Genomic DNA, 16,827 nt, shown 5'->3' on the forward strand with positions numbered 1-16,827 from the left:
AACAAACTTGTGAAAATTTGAGCTCAATTGGTCGTCGAAGTTGCGAGATAATAATGAAAGAAAAAACACCCTTATCACACGAAGTTGTGTGCATTTAGATAAATATGAGGTATCGAAATCAAATTCGTGGAAAATCACTTCTTTCTCGAAACTATGGCACTATAGAGGGAGCCGTTTCTCACAATGCTTTATACCACCAAACTCTCCCAATTACTCGTAATCAAGAAAGGTTTTATGCTAATAATTATTTTGAGTAATTACCAATAGTGTCCACTGCCTTCAAGTCTGAAAATTATATTCTGCTTCATAAAGGTTACGTTGAATACTTCCTCGCAATAAGCGCCCGTGAACTTGTGTGCGCAAAACGAAGAGCATTTCTTGTTTCTGAAATCAAATTTTGTTTTAAAGATGCTATGTCAGATTTTTGGCCCCAAACATTAAAAAAATATTTTGTTTTGAGTGAATGGTATTTCAAAGAGTATCACCCGCTCTAACGATAAAAAGTTTAACTTTTACTTTTAATGGACAGGAACCATGACAAAAATTTTAAACGTTTCTTATAAAACACATAAGAATTGGTCACGTGATATATTGTCGGGATCCCGAAAAAAACTAATTTTGAGCACTTTATTTCACTGCTACTAATAATTGGCGGACTTTTTCGAGCAATGACTCAAATGAAAGCTTATAACTTTCTCGACCCCAATCAAAATACCTTTTGAATTTTAAATTCACAATTTTTGGGTCAAGTCGGCCAAAAAACTGACATAGCATCTTTAAATTATATCTTTGAAAAATAATATCGAAACAACAACACTCCTTACACAAAATGTTTATTATTTGTTGTTACAAAGTATAAATTACTATTATTGAAATAAATGTTTGACGAGGATGCTTATTTCGATCTTAACGTTTTTTTATTATCCATTTTGTAATGCACCCCGAATAATGTGCGACCACTAAATAATTTAAAAGCTGGTGTATACGCAGATAAAAGCAGCAAGCATAAACAGTATCAGTATGATTTCAGTTTTAAGCCCGGTTCATACTTCCTGCGAATGAGAATGCGAAGCGAATCTTGACGTCACAAATTCGCAACGAACAATTCGCAGCAGTTGCCCTCTCTACTCCCTTGCGAATAATCGCTGCGAAAGGAGGGTGTGACGTCAAATTCACGTCAAATTCGCTTCGCATTCGCGTTCGCATGAAGTATGAACCGGGCTTGTTTTCTTCTTTTTTTTCTTTTGAGTGGAGCTCTAAGACTCCGTACTCATCACCAGTGAAAACAAAGTACAAACATATCCAATGGAACATTAACACATACTGTTGAATCAATACATTTAGGATACAAGAGGCTAGTTAAAAGACAAAGAACAAAAGTGATATTACATATCAAACAACAAGAACACCAAAACATGTTAAAAAGCAAACTTTTGCAAGAAAAACGTTAAACTTAAAACGAACGTAAAGGACAGTAACTGGAAAGATGAAATTTGATTTAAATCAAAACGTAAATTTTTGAGTCTGGTCTTTATTGAGGGCACACAGAGATTTGCTAAAACTACTTTTTCTGGGCCTATTTCTCTCCCTTAGTAGAATTGATCTGAGTTTTATTCTTACAGCAATAACAACAACAAACAAGGTTCAAGGTAATGTGTATATATATATATATCTTTTCTTTTTGAACCGTTGTATTGTTTTCAGCCTATATAAATGTAGTTGTTTATACAATAAGATTAACATGTGGAAATTTCATTCAAAAAAGGTGGTCGCCGAAATTATGTAGTGAGTAATTTGAACGCAAAAGGACGTCCTTGTAATAAGGGAATACACAATCCAAAAAACGTTAGTGCGGTAACACTTCTCAGATTCAAATTTGTGGAGATATAAACTCTGAGTAAATGTGAACGCAAAAGGACGTCCTTGTAATAAGGGAATACACAATCCAAAAAACGTTAGTGCGGTAACACTTCTCAGATTCAAATTTGTGGAGATATAAACTCTGAGTAAATGTGAACGCAAAAGGACGTCCTTGTAATAAGGGAATACACAATCCAAAAAACGTTAGTGCGGTAACACTTCTCAGATCCAAATTTGTGGAGATATAAACTCTGAGTAAATGTGAACGCAAAAGGACGTCCTTGTAACAAGGGAATACACAATCCAAAAAACGTTAGTGCGGTAACACTTCTCAGATTCCAATTTGTGGAGATATAAACTCTGATAAAGTGTTTCCATTATTGAAGTACTTTAAGGTAAACATTTCCATGTGCATTAAAATACCCGAAGCTATTGTACTTCCCACCACCACGTAACTTTTGTACCGCCATAGTAATTTTCAGACCCATAACCAAACCTACAAAATACAAACCCTATAAAATTCATTATACAATTTCTGTTGTGGTAATCTTTGTCAAAAATGAAGAAAAAGAGAAACCTTGTTCAATAACACTTAAAACTTAAGTTAAGCATATCTTTAGAAGATCATCAAACTATACAAATATTTTTTGAATTTTTTTGGTGTTTTTTCGACTAAATAACAATGTCCAAAATTAACGCGGGTGATATTAAACATTTCAAAATTGTACTGTAACAAAAACAAAATTAGTCTCCATTTTACATTTTGAAATAAAATAAAGAAAGGTTCGCGGTATATCTTTTTAGTAGTGTTGGTTCTGAAAAGAACTGATGTTAACTGATTTAGGAGTCATAAGAGATGTTAGATTTGCATCGGGATAATATTTATTTTGGTTTTGAACCATACACCGATGTGTAAGAGCACTGTATACTCAGTACTTTCACGAGTTCTGTGAAAAAATGGTCGTGGGTTCGAATACCACCCGAGATTTTAGGAGTAGTTATACCACCGGTTCTTTTCACCATCAAAACTATTCACATGATGTTATCACAAACCTCTTGTAGTTATACTTCCACCATGCAAGGTTTCAAATCCTACCTATATACATGTACATGACATAAAATGACAAATTCATCATCGGACGACATACGATGGCCACGCCCATGGAAGCGCATAATTAAACTGTCAATATATCCGTATACTTTAAAACATAAGAAAACAAAACTTGGGACTTTAAAATATAAAATACGTAAAATAAATGTTAAAAAGATTATGATTAAACACTGGAAATTGGGAGGGATTACGTTAAAGCAGAATTTCAAATAATATAATATTATCTTTGTATTAAAATGGAAGACACGTTTTAAAGTCAATGGTTGTATTAAAATCATGCTAAAAATGCTGAAAATAGTTTGCAGTGGCAGTTAGTGCTGAATTACATTCGAGCACCATTTCAAAAATATAGTATTATGTTTAATAAAATGGAAGATATAATTTTTCGTCAATAAATTCATTTTGAATGCTTACTAATGCTGAAAATTGTAAACGTATTAAAACGACCTTGTTCAGAAAGCAGTCGTATCTTGTCACGGAGGATTGTTTGATTTGCTAAAAATATGAAGAAAAAAATACTTCTATCAGTAACACGTATAACTAATACAAATTTAAACTACAAACTACTTAACATGAATCTGTACTTTAAAAACATATTCGTATCTCATCAAACAACAAAAGATGTGTAAAATACAGGCACATTGTTTGCAAAAATACATTCAAACCCAAGTTTAGATAAAAAACAGGTTAAGGCACGGTGTAGCACCTAAAATGCTTAAACGTAATTTTTTACACAATAGTGGCCACCTGGTGATCTAGCGTACAAGTGGTAGATAGGGGTATGTATTGTTTCTGGTAATATCACAGTGTGCACTGAGCGCCAATGTGTACTACATAAGCCACCTGCACCACTTTGACCTTGAAGTGCGCCATCTTGGATTTTAATTGAGCCAACTTGGTCAAGGGTCACCCATACCAAACCTAAACAGCGACGATTATGTTTCTGTGTGGCGGGAGCAAGAACAAATTGACATGAATGTTGATGTTAGGACTGCACGAGTCTATTTTGATTGTTAATTGACGTCACGTAGCCAGCCAAGGGCGCCGCCATGTTTTAGCTCACGTTTACATGTCAGTATCACGGAACGTAATTCAGTTCACATTAAATACTTTGATTTCATGATTACAAATACTATTATAAAAGTAGGAGCAGTCTACTATTATACTATTCTATTGATAATAAAACAAAGCAAAAAATTGGGGGGGGGGGCGGAAAATTTTTCAGAATGCTAGACTTTACTCTCTAGCTCTTTTGTGCAACCCCCCTCTCCATCTGTTAATGGAGAGGTTTCATCAACACCGCGTTTTTCGATCTCCATGGCCGGCTCGATACTCCCAGCTTGTTGCTTCTGATCCTTGGAAGCCGGTTTTATTTTAGCCCTCAAACCTTCCATGTTCTCAATTTCTATGTTTTTCTGTCTGATCTCCATCGACTTGAAGGCACTTTCAAAACTATCAATAGCTCCAGGTGACAACTCCTTAGACGAGTTGAGTGCTGCGATGTTGAATTCATTGATATTCTTCAGGTACTTCATAACTTCGGATAGAAATACCACGAACCTATCTGTAGGACTACCGTGAAGCAGAAACAGTTTCTTCAATCTCGTCCAACCATTTTTATCTCTTTCAAGACATTGCGTGACTTTATCGTACCCTTGCAGAGTTACCATGTACAGAGATAGTCTAAGATCAACCAGGCTTCTGCAAGAAGAGACTGATTGTGTGACCTCACTGAAAGCAGAGTCGTCAATCTTCTTGTTCAGACGAAGATCTAGCATCTTCAACTGCGTGAAATTCTTCAGGTTGCTCGCCAACTCGCAGATGGTTTTTGAGCTTAGAATCGACCCAATCAAGACAATCTCCTCCAAATTCGTCAGCTTGAGGAGACACTGGGCAAAGTCTTTAGCAGGGGTTGACAAGCAACACTCACCGGATTGCGACAGCATGGCGTCTTGTAGAAATGAAGACTGTAGGGCAAGAATGACACTGGTGTCTAGGTCAAGCTTAGATGAACTCTCATCAACCTCACCCCTTAGGCTAGATTCAACCCTTTCCAACAACAACATCAGCGTTGCATTCACCGAATCTGTCTCCCCTAGTTTGGACGTTTCTTTATCAGTGTCTTTAAACACGTATGGAAGAAAATCCTCCAGATACTTCCTCAGCTCTTTCGACGGGTGTTTGCCAAATCGAAGCAACTTGATGGACTTGATCTTCAAGTCGGTCTGCAAGTGTGTGAGAGAGTACGAAAGCAACCGTAACTTATGACTTGAGACCCCAATTAAGCGAATCTTGCCTTTGCCCTTAGGTGAACTCCCTACTGAAAATAATCTGACCTTCTTGATCGGTAAGCTCACTCCACCTCCTGATTCATGTTGGAGTTGGAGATACATTTCAATCATCTGCATGTATCTTTGTTTTAGTTTCAAAAACGTATTCTGGTCAATTGGAGCTAAGGACTTTCCAAACATTGGTTTCAGACTTTTCAGTTTGCTTGTAATATCTACAAGTGTCTTTGCTATTACGCCCTTTATGGAAGGATAAGCATTATGACTTGGCAAACCAGCAAACAGGAACGCTTTGGCAAATGTCGTTCCAAAACGCACCATTTCTTCCAAATAGGAAGACAGACTTTTATCGGTTTGGGTCAAACTGATGCCGACAGAGAGATCTTGAAAAATCTCTAGGGCAAAGTAAGCCGTTCGTTCTGTTTGAGATGCAGAACCTCCAACTCGCTCACGGAGAAGCCCAACTCTAACACCCTCGTCAAAGGCACTATTCGTGCTTTCAACAAACTGACAAACATCTTTTCGGGACAGCTCACAAAATAGGCCATGATTCTGTAAAACCCTTGGTATTACTATCTTTCCCAAATTAACCAGCATTTTCTGTTGATGTTGGCTTAGGTGATGGCCTTCGTTGGTTTGACCACTCACATCGCCCTGTTGATCTTGAGTTGGTTGATTGCCTTCGTTGGTTTGACCACTACCATTGCCCTGTTGATCTCGAGTTGGTTGATGGCCTGCGTTGGTTTGCCCACTACCATCGCCCTGTTGATCTCGAGTTTGTTGATGGCCTTTCATGGTTTGGCCACTGCCATCGCCTTGTTGATCTTTAGTAGGTTGATGTCCTTTCATGGTTTGACTACTACCATGGTGCTGTTGATCTTGAGTAGGTTGATGGCCTTTAAAGGTTTGACTACTACCATGGCCCGGTTGATCTCGAGTTGGTTGATGGCATCCCATGGTTTGACCACTACCATCGCCCTGTTGTTTTGTTCTGTACGCAGCACCATCAAACAAACACTTGACCAGTTTACAAAACAACTCGCTTGTTTTAAGGCGACGTCTGAAAACTTCACCGTCTGTCCACAAAGATAGCTGACACAGAGCCGTAAGGTTCAATGGAAGAGACTCAACATAGGGAGGTAAAATATGATCGTCAAGATACCCGACAAGTTCTTCGCTCCTCTTGCTGTTGTCAAGAACACGTTTGATGAACCTTCGAGAACTTGTCGGTGTGAAGCCAGCGACTGTGACATGACGGCAATCAAACTCAGATCTAAAATCTGCATCCCGTATTTGTCTTGTTGCCAAAACGACGTAAGCACCAAACAGACCTTGCATTCTGATAAACTTCAAGACTTGTCCAACTTCCTCGCAGTCATCAACAAGAATCGCCACATCCAGGGTGTGGTTCTTGCAAAATGAATTGATAGATCTTGGCGATATCTTTGTGTGTTTTGGTTGACCTAACTGTTGAAAGACTGCGTCACCAAGATTTCTATGTTGAAGGAGTACCCTAGCTGTTAAGACCAGCACCAACCTAACCTGTCCCTCCAATGCTTCGGCTTTCCCATCGCACATTTCAAACGCAATCTTGTGCAAGAGAGTGGTTTTCCCGCTACCTGCCCTACCCTCAAGGACAACATGCTTACTTTTTAACTGTGAGATACCATCGTCAAAGAGTTGGTCGTCTGATTCTAACTGATACCGTATGGTGTGCTCGGCTGATTTGTGTTTGATGAACAATTGGGGTGGTATGTAGACGTCTACCATTGGTTTGTAGCATGCTGGGGTGTCGTCTGTAGCCCAAGGTGTTATTGGAACTCTTGCAACCCTCACCATTACTTCGTCCTTGACTTCTCTGATCAGCTCTGCGTCAGAATCTGACAACAGTAAAACAAAAATATATATAAAAAAAAATGGTAAAGTAAGCCCCATTCTCAAGATTTGTCACAAGTAGCCCTTTTATGGTAGACAAGGGGCACCATTTAAACTGGGTAAATTTATATGGGTATACACCCAACCCCAAAATGCGCCGTTGACAAACCTATAATAAAAAGGATAATGACACCTTTAGGTGGTTAACTATCAAAACACATTGTTTGGATAACTTATTATGCTTGTCAACCACTGGAGAAGTTGGTCTTAATCGAAGATGGAGAAGCTTGTATTACTTTAAAACGACAGATTTGTTCTACTTTACTAAAAAGAAGTGGGTTTGATCAATCCACTTTTCCTCTTCCGTGGCAAGGGTCTGTTCTTCATCGCAGCCTCTTGGTGGCGCACTTGTTAATGCTGTCACTCTCAAATGTGCACCATAGTAAAGGTTGACTATTTTGACTCGATCCAAGGCTGATCGGCCATTGGTTGATTGATGTGATCGACCATTTGGAACCAGTCTAATAACCACATTTTCTAGCCAGTTCCATACTAACCTCTGCAAAGCGCAGAGTGGAGCCAGTGACACTATAGCAAAAGGCAATGACATGTTGAATACCGCGGTGGTACTCAATTGAAATCCATCGCTGCTGCATCAATGCTGGTCAGTTATCGACTAAATGTTTGTCATCGAACTTGCTCTAGATTGGCTGAGTTTTTAATATAATCAATAGAAAGTTACCGTTCAAGTTGCCTTCGACATCAACCATGACGTAACTGGAGTAACACGGTTTGACTACTCGGTATTTGCAGCAGAGCACAGTCACTAAACACACGATGATGACAATTGCGATAATGGGGATTATTATCCAGAAGGGACCCAAGAAAAACTTCGACGAATCTGCAGAAAACAAACGGTATTTAGAAAATAATAGTATAAATTCCTTTACGGTAATTGCAATCTTTACTAAGGCCGAGACAACACACAGTTTTTTCAAAGTAACTCAAAAGAATGTGGAATATTAAAATACAACGAGTGAACACAAAAATATGAAGCCTTCTTTAAGTTATATATGTCTTTTTAATTGTGAAACTGCTCGTTATTGGTAACCTTTTTAATTGAAGAGGATGTCCATTATGTTTTGGCCGGTATAAAACCTCTGTCTGCTAGGCATTACTTTGGTTGTGTTTGGTTGTTTGTATGTTTGTTTGTCTGTTTGTTTGGATGTTCTTCCCGTCAAGGGAACTCGGCAAACTCCCACAATGGGATTTAATTAAACACCAAGCTGGCAACGGCAAATCTCTCTCATATACCATGGTTTAACGTTGATTATGAAATACACAAATTAAGAAATTGTGATTCAGTAACTGGACGACAAAATTTTATTCTAGTCATTGTGAAATCAGAAGTTAGCACAGGTATGATTCAAACCCACAACCCAATTGTGATATTGCAATCGAGCAGTCTAACCCTTGACCAGGCAACTTCACACGCCTCTCTCAATACTTATACATGACGTCTCAATTCTTACCCAAAATGAGGCTATGGGCGAAAGTCCCCCATCACTTGCAGTGGCTGCGCCCATTGCCTCGATTTGGGTTAGCATTGTGACGTACCTCATGCATAAATATTAAGAAAGGCGTATTGTCATTGACTCATTGCGCTCAAAACTGCAGCTCTTTAAAATCGGGGCAATGTTTACCGTTTCGTCATTCTAACACAACGTGACAATCCTAAGCGGTGATCAACCCCACCTTTCCCCAACCTTCAACAAATAAACACACTACCTTGTACGACGACCAAATCCACATAGTATCGGTACAGTACACCGTCTACGAACACGTGACACCAGTATCTGACGTCACTATCAATCGGGCAGCCGGTCAGCAGTAGAGCGCCATCAACGGTGATTCTATAACAGCTGTTCCTTCCAATGCTCTCTGCGTTCACCAAACTGTCCGGGGATTTGAATGTTCCGATAACGGTGGTGTTTATTGCATCTTTTTGGCCGAATGACCAAAATGCTGTTCTGCTTTTTGTGGTGTTCAAACCAACCGTACATTCTAGCGTGTAATTCTGCCCAGGCTCAAAAGTTATTTCTTCAACTCTTGAAATGTTGCCCTTGTCAAGTGGAAATGTATCACCTGCATTGAAGGATTGGAGAAGTACATAGAGTCAATTTTGTAAATGTAAAAAAGATATATTCTCCTTAAAAGAGTTATAAAGCTATGCCGTACTGAAAATTATGGGATTAGGCCGAGTAAAAAAAAGAACATGTTTAGCGTCCGGGTTTCTCAAAAAAAGGAAGGAGGAAGGGCTTTTTATTTTTTATTTTTTATTTCAAGACGGCCGCCATTCTTTTTAAAATGTCAAAAATATCCGTGTTTTTTTCTACTGCTCAAATACACAACACATAAATGAAACATTCTGGACGAGAAATTTAGACAAGACATTCAGATTGTTTTAGCTGAGATCGTTTAAAATAACCCGTTTGTCAATAATAAAAAAAGACAACAAAAATAATTTAAAAAAAGACAAAAGGAAACGGCCTCTTAAAAGGAAGCGGGCGGGAACGCTAAATAAGTTTTTTTTACTCGGTTATTACAAGCTTATAGAGTGCAGTAGATTCTATGAACCAGTCTATTCATTCCTTACCAATAACTCGGACCTCCATACGATGGGATCCAGACTTCATCTTGCAGATGTATATCCCGTCATTTTCTTCATCTGCAGATTTTATTACAAGAGCAAAATCACTACCGAGACCAAAACCCGCATCGTCATACGTGACGTCATTCAAGGCGGTATAGTTCACAAGAAGTTCTATGGCTGATGAGGCATCTTTAAACCATTGTACCTCGCATGTCTGCTCGCTAATTGGTCCATCGGTACACGGCAGTGTTTGATCTTCACCTTTAAGAACATAGAAGGAATCTGTTGAAGCTTGAAGGGCATTGTTTGACGGTCTTTCATCATCTACATTGAGAAAGAAACACAACGTGTTAAAGACACTGGACACGATTGGTTATTACTCAAAATAAATGTTAGCAAAAAACGTACTTGTTTTAGTAGCGAGCAATGTAGACCCGTTGATAAACTAAGACTTTGTGAGAAACGGCTCCCTATAAAATAGTTTTTTTGAGAAAGAGGTAATTTCTCACTCAAAATACTAAAAGACTTCAGGCCTGAAACCTTTTATTATGCGTCGAAAGCACACAATAATTGTTGGTTTTCTTTGATCTTGCTTTTTTCTATACGTTTTTCATTGTTCTTTTCCCTATAGATAACAATAATTTTTGTTGTCATAAGTTTAAGATGTACACTCTTAGTACTCTCATTATCTTTCTAAAACATGTGATGTTGCTTGTCATACCATCTGGAATGTTTTCATTTTTTCATTTTCTTTTCTTCTTCATTTTTTTTTTTTTTTTTTTTCATTATTAACTGATGTTATCAACCTTTCACTATCTTTGCGTCGACGTAACAATTCATCAAAGACCCGTCCAGCTCGAAAACGTGACACCAAAACCTCACAGTTTCTCGGGTGTTTTGAAGAGAGTTGAGTATTAGCGAACCGGTCGAAGCTACACCGATACCAACTCGACCTTGGAACTGAAGTACAGTTCCACCGGGGAACCTGGCACAGAGAATATCAGTTCCACTCGTAACACCGGTTCCCTGTGACCAGTACACCGTTGAAGATGACGTCACATCACACGGGCATGGTATCACGTGTCGTAAAGGTTGAGCCAAACTAGACGTAGTTATGAGGTCAGCTTCTACGGCTTGAAACACGCCTTCTGTATTGACAAGGATTAACAATGTGTTTAGTTTTATGATGGCAATACTCGATGAAAATTTGCCTGAGGGTAAAGAATACATATTTTGGTTTCACCCACATACACCGATGTGTGTGAGCTGTACATGCCCCTAGTCACTACTTTCCCGAGCTCTGTGAACAACATCACAGACAGTCATAATATCTTGGGTGTGATTCGAACCCATGACCCTTGCATTAAGAGCGGTGTCATACCAACTAACCCACCGAGATTTACCGGTGGGTAGAGGCAGTTCGACTCCTGTTATTATTGGCAGCGGTGCCCTAACGTATTAAAAGATGGTCACACTTTACCCAAAATGAAGAGTGATAAAATAATAATATGATGATTCACAATAAAACTAAAATGTTGTGCGTTTACCTGTTGGAATGTTAAAACTGTTTATGGTTACGGTTTTGCAGGAGATTCTATCCCTCAGAAACGCTGCCCCCCACGCCCCCCCCCCCCAATCCCTAAGAAGCGAACTGTATCATCTGATAGCGCCCTCTTTTGAACACTTGACACAATATGATGTTCCTGAACAGCAAAGTGTTGGTTCGAGTCTCGGTCGCGACACCCGTGTCCTTAAAACAAGACACCTAACTATGATGCTTGGCCCTTAGGATGGGACGTGAAGCCGTTGGTCCCGTGTGTGTTGTGCAAGTCCCTTAAAGATAACCCATTGCACTTGTCGAAAAGAGAAGGGGTTCACCCCGGTTGTAAAAGGATGGTTCTTGCCGGAAAACACTGGTCGGTAAAGCGCCTTACGCGCGTCGCATAATAAATCGATCCGGCCTGTCAATCAAACTGTGCGCGTTCACCCATTTGACCAATCGCAGCAACAACTGTGGTCAGACAAACTCGGTCATGCGTGCGCGTATATTTGGCACGCGCGGCAGAATTATGCAGAATATCATTGGGAGTGCTTGTACACGTGTCTTGTTCACGTGCGCGGTGGGCGGAGCTTAGTGGAAAGCCGGAACGGTCCATAGGATTGTCACATTAGCGAGGTTTAGCTGAACGTTACGCAAGCAAATACGTGAACGTGAGCGTCAAAATATGGTGTTGTTTTTGTGTGCGTGAAGCCGCCACTTTGGGCTTATTGCTTGCTCAAGTGTGACGTCTGCGCGCACGTTTGAAACGTGCCTTATGGAAACTTCACGTATGCTAATGGTAACTTCACGTATGCTTTAAAAAAAAACGTAACTTTATTTAACGTGATGATTTTTTGATATTCATGTTCACGTTCACGCGGAATGTGCAACTGAACCTCCCTAATTACTTCCCTAGAACAACGTCTCACCTATAACAAGTACTTCAACCACGCTATATCTGTTGATCGTTTCGTGAGGAACAATAATGCAGACATAATTCCCCTCGTCCTGTTTGGTGACATCTTTAATGATCAGTCCGTTGTGTGACGTCAGAGCATAGTTCTGGTTTGCCCTATTGTCGTTCTGCCCGATCAGTCTTTTTCTTCGAGGGTCGATGTCACTGTTGCCACGGTACCAAAAAACGCCGGCTACACTCTCGCCCGGTCGAAAAGTAGTGCACGGAATTTGCTGGAGAATACCTTGCTGGATTGTGACCTGGCCGTTGGTGTCGCTGGTTACATCATGGATTGCAAGAGCTGCACATTGTGGAAAATAACATTATTTTGGTACGATTGGATGAACGGAGGGTGCACCCCAGTAACTAAGGAGAAAACAAGTAATAGTTGGTTTAAATGCACTTCAAAATAGTATGTAAAATAAACAGATAAGAGGGTCCCAGGCGGGGTCATGGGTACAAATTCTGCCCACTGTGACATGGGAGTTTGTGACATCCAATTTGATAAAGTTTGGATAATAGCTTTTTGCTGAGAGGGACATTTTGTACGATTGTTGCTCGGATGTTTGGAGAGTTACAGCGGATTTGTTTTATTTTGATTGTGAAATCACTCGACGGGCACAAAGACTCTCCAGGCATGTTAACAAGGGGCACAAAAGTAAATGGAATAATGCCTCGTTACAGAAGTTGCGGAACTTTCTGTGTGTATCTTCTTTTTTTTTTCGTTGGATTTATTTGTGTAGCATTTTCACTGTTTGCCATGAAACTTTTCCCAACAACACATTTCGCCAGCACTAACTGTTGAATGAGGTGCATTCTGGTCTAATCGCTAGCTAGACCAGCATGCATCTCATTCCACGCCGAAGGCGCGCGTGCCGAGTATTTATACGCATGTCTAATGGGAAATGATTTTGGGTGCGTTCGATTAGCTTAAGTGCTCATTCGCGTGAGCCCCTGACAAGAGCTAATCGAACGATGACTCACCCTCTCGTGGTGAGGTCATGCACCTCTGCCCAGCCCCGAGTGACCCGTTCCACTCAGGGCACTTGGGGCTGACCCGGGTGAGCCCCTGGAATGACGTCAAAGCTATTCGAACGTAACGGGGCAGACCGGGGTCGACCGGGGGAAGCTATAAATCGAACGCACCCTTAGTAGTAAAGGGTTCGCACTCGAACAACCTGGACACGAGAGGGTGCACTTCATATACACTGTTAGTTATAAAGGGGCGGTGCGGACTCTAAAATCAAGGTTACAATCGATTGTCAATCTTTTTGGGGGAATTTATTTGTAAGTTTGAATTAAAACCAGACAAAGCTTTTAGAATAACGTTTCTCTTCGAGATTAATGTTTCTATTATAAAGGTTGCAAGTAAAATGTGGTTCAAAAAAGGGACGAACAGAAGTGCCACGCAAGAACTTCTATTGCATACACACTAAAGATAAGCGAAACTATTTGAAATGCTTAACCTAAGTATTTCATTTTTTTTGTCTTCACCTCTATCAGCCGGACAAATGCTGCTCATTGCAAGCCCAATCACGAAGTAGACAAAAGCCACTCGCAGGCCTATAGACGATCTTGGCATCGTTGACTCCCTTAATGCTACAAGCACAGGTTCGACCGTCTTCAACACTTTCAAGAATTATTGGCCAAACCAACTCACTTCGTCACCGTTTTCAAATAGGTCTGGCCAAGCAAACTCTGTGCGATGAAACAAATACCCATTCTTCGCCCGAGTCGGTTGTTGTTCAGTGCACATCACCTATAAGAAAATTTAAACCTTACTAGTTGCAAATAATATTGACAATTGTTTTGTCATGCAAATATCGAGAAGAATATAAACAGCATGCAAAATGTCGTAAAAACAAGCTATATACACGTTGCCTTTAACTTATTTATGCCAACTATTTTGTCTGTGGTACGGTTTAACCTCTTTCGTTTGTACTTTTTATTGGTGTGTTTTTATGTGAGCGAAAAGGTCAAAATGAACTCCCCATGGAGGAACAATACAGTTTTGTTGCATTGTAGTGTTTTGTATTGCAACTGCTAGGATGCCCGCTGCATGACCTGTTGCAATTTTATATTTCTTTTCTCATGACACATAGTTTTATAGTTTTAGTTATTTCTCATCAAATATGACATTCAGAGAGAAGTAATTCAAGGGATGTTTTCTATTATGATCATCATTACACCGTGTAATTTGTATGTATTTGTGATCCTATATGAGTTTTGTCCTAGCCAATGATGTAATGTTCGCCAATGACTGACACTCATGCACAACTGATCGAATCCTACATTAATAGCAAGGTAAACAATACGGATAAAGGCATGCACACAACATGCACGATCATAGCTGCCTTTCAAAAAAAGTTCAAACTTCAACAAGGATAGACCGTCATGGTGTCACTGCATGTACAGAGTGTCACTGACAAAACAAACAACGAAACTGGACAATGCAGGTCCACACATAATATTGTAGTTTTGTAAACTCATAAAATATTATCAACATGGGTTATTTAATATTTATACTTACAGTATGGCAACTGTACGCTAGCTGAGTGATTCTGGTATATGGATGTGTATACAGTTCTAGTTCCGGGAAGTCAATATAATGTGACGACAAAGGTTGTTTCGGGGTCGACATAATTATGTTAAAGCCATTGGACCCTTTCGGTACAGAAAAACAAAGTTCACAGATTTACAAATAACTTACAGGGTTTACAGAAGGTAGTGGTGAACAACTTCTCTTGAAATATTATTCCACGAAATGCTTTACTTTTTAAGAAAACAGTAAAACAATATAAATTCTCGTTAACGAGAATTACGGATTTATTTTAAACACATGTCATGATGACACGGCGAAGTGCGCGGATACAAGGGTGGGTTTTCCCGTTATTTTCTCCCGACTCCGATGACCGATTAAGCCCAAATTTTCACAGGTTTGTTATTTGATTATAGAAGTTGTGATACACGAAGTGTGGGCCTTGGACAATACTGTTTACCGAAAGAGTCCAATGGCTTTAAAGGGTGCCTTCGGATCGGTTGAGTTGGTCTATGAAAAGCGTTTGAAAACCGTTTGTTATAAAATGCGTATGGTCAGAAAGATGTTTTAAAGTAGAATATAACGACCTACAGAAGAATATTCAATTCAATAATACGTTTATTCCATACATATTGTTAAAAAAAGAACAATTATTGTGAGAAATAAACAGTACATATAGAAATGTAACAGAATCTAAAGCGCATTAAATTGTACAGAAACAATTTAATCTTAAACCAAATATAGGTTTTCTCGGTCAATTTCGGAAAATGAGCAGCCAATTTAACCATCAAGCTATTCTATTTCGCGCGAAATGGAATGCTACTCAAAAGGGTAATTCGATTTCGTTTTATGATTAGCATGTTGCGTCAATTGATTTAACAAAATAATCATTCAATTTAACAATTCATCAAAGCAGCATTCAAATTCGCAGTCGCTTCTCGAGGCGTGTGTGTCACGAAAAAGAAATGACGATACACTAAATTGAACATAGTGCCAAAGGAATTTGACTCGACTCTAAACGAAATTGAATGGCCGAATTCTGAATTTGAAACGCAGTAACAACTGGAGAGGCAAAACAGCTTTAATTCGAACGCATGGAAATGAAAAGGCTGCTAATTTGCCGAATTTGACCGAGAAAACCTACAATAAATTAATAACTAGGAATTAACTATGTACAGGAGAGGAAAGAGATCATCAGACACAGGCCCTGCCGAAGCTTGTATAGACAACAGCCTAAGTTGTGTCTATAAATTGCACGGTTTTCCTTATTTTTATACGCCTTGAACTAACACGGCACGCCATTTTGTGGAGTCAAGGTTTTGACTCAAACTTAGAGCCCGAGTGTGTGTAAGAACATCCAATTATGTTAACATATGTTTTAAATGGTTTGGGTATATTTTTATAGAACACAGATCACAATGTCTTAAACATGTGTGAAATTGATTTGTATTGGGTTTGCAACTGTTTGACAACATTTATAAAAAATAATAATGTCCTTATTGAGTTTTCCAACATTCAGGTAATTTGTTATTAACATTTTGTTATCTTTTTTAATGATTGGGCTAGTAATTCTTGTTTGCTTGGTTTTATATTATGTGTATGTCACTTTTCTTATTTTCCCTGTTTGGCAGTGGTTATTGTTCTTCAGGTGTTTTGGTTTCGTCACTGTTGACGTGAAAATTACTGAATATACATCTAGGCGAGCTCACTAACAATGGTTGTGATCAAACTCAAAGGCATTGAAGACGTTTAGCAATCATTATTGTCAAAGACCAGTATTCTCACTTGGTGTATCCCATTAAAACAACGGAAAAAACCAACAACAACAACAATAACGACCCTGTTGCATAAAAATTAAAAGGCTTCAGCTTAGTCTTTTATTATTAATTGAGTGAGAAATTGCCTCTTTCTAAACAACTACATTACTTCAGAGGGAGCCGTTTTTCACAATGTTTTATACTATCAACAGCTCTCGATTGCTCGTTCCCAAGTAAGTTTATGCTAAC

General features: G+C 39.1%; 1 protein-coding gene across 1 annotated transcript; it reads right to left on the bottom strand.

The window, feature by feature from the left end:
* Nucleotides 1-854: 854 nt before the first annotated feature.
* On the bottom strand, nt 855-14,848 carry LOC139953879 (uncharacterized). The gene is made up of 8 exons (XM_071953470.1): nt 14,813-14,848; nt 13,777-14,041; nt 12,257-12,583; nt 10,594-10,935; nt 9,791-10,111; nt 8,923-9,279; nt 7,877-8,035; nt 855-7,139 (listed from the first exon to the last, which is right to left on the bottom strand). Exons 2-8 carry the CDS (start codon nt 13,862-13,864, stop codon nt 4,201-4,203), a joined length of 4,533 nt encoding a protein of 1,510 aa, XP_071809571.1. The 5' UTR covers nt 13,865-14,041; nt 14,813-14,848; the 3' UTR covers nt 855-4,200.
* Between the last annotated feature and the right edge of the window lie 1,979 nt (nt 14,849-16,827).

Source organism: Asterias amurensis, chromosome 22 (genome assembly GCF_032118995.1).
Source record: "Asterias amurensis chromosome 22, ASM3211899v1".
Classification (NCBI taxonomy): Eukaryota; Metazoa; Echinodermata; class Asteroidea; order Forcipulatida; family Asteriidae; genus Asterias; species Asterias amurensis.

What these genes read in the sequence shown, in the direction of transcription:
- LOC139953879 (XM_071953470.1), bottom strand. Translation starts at nt 13,864, where the DNA reads ATGCCAAGATCGTCTATAGGCCTGCGAGTGGCTTTTGTCTACTTCGTG. An exon ending in CATTTGTCCGGCTGATAGAG is followed by an intron (nt 12,584 to 13,776) that starts GTGAAGACAAAA and finishes CACAATGTGCAG; the next exon opens with CTCTTGCAATCCATGATGTA. An exon ending in CGACGCAAAGATAGTGAAAG is followed by an intron (nt 10,112 to 10,593) that starts GTTGATAACATC and finishes TTCTCAATGTAG; the next exon opens with ATGATGAAAGACCGTCAAAC.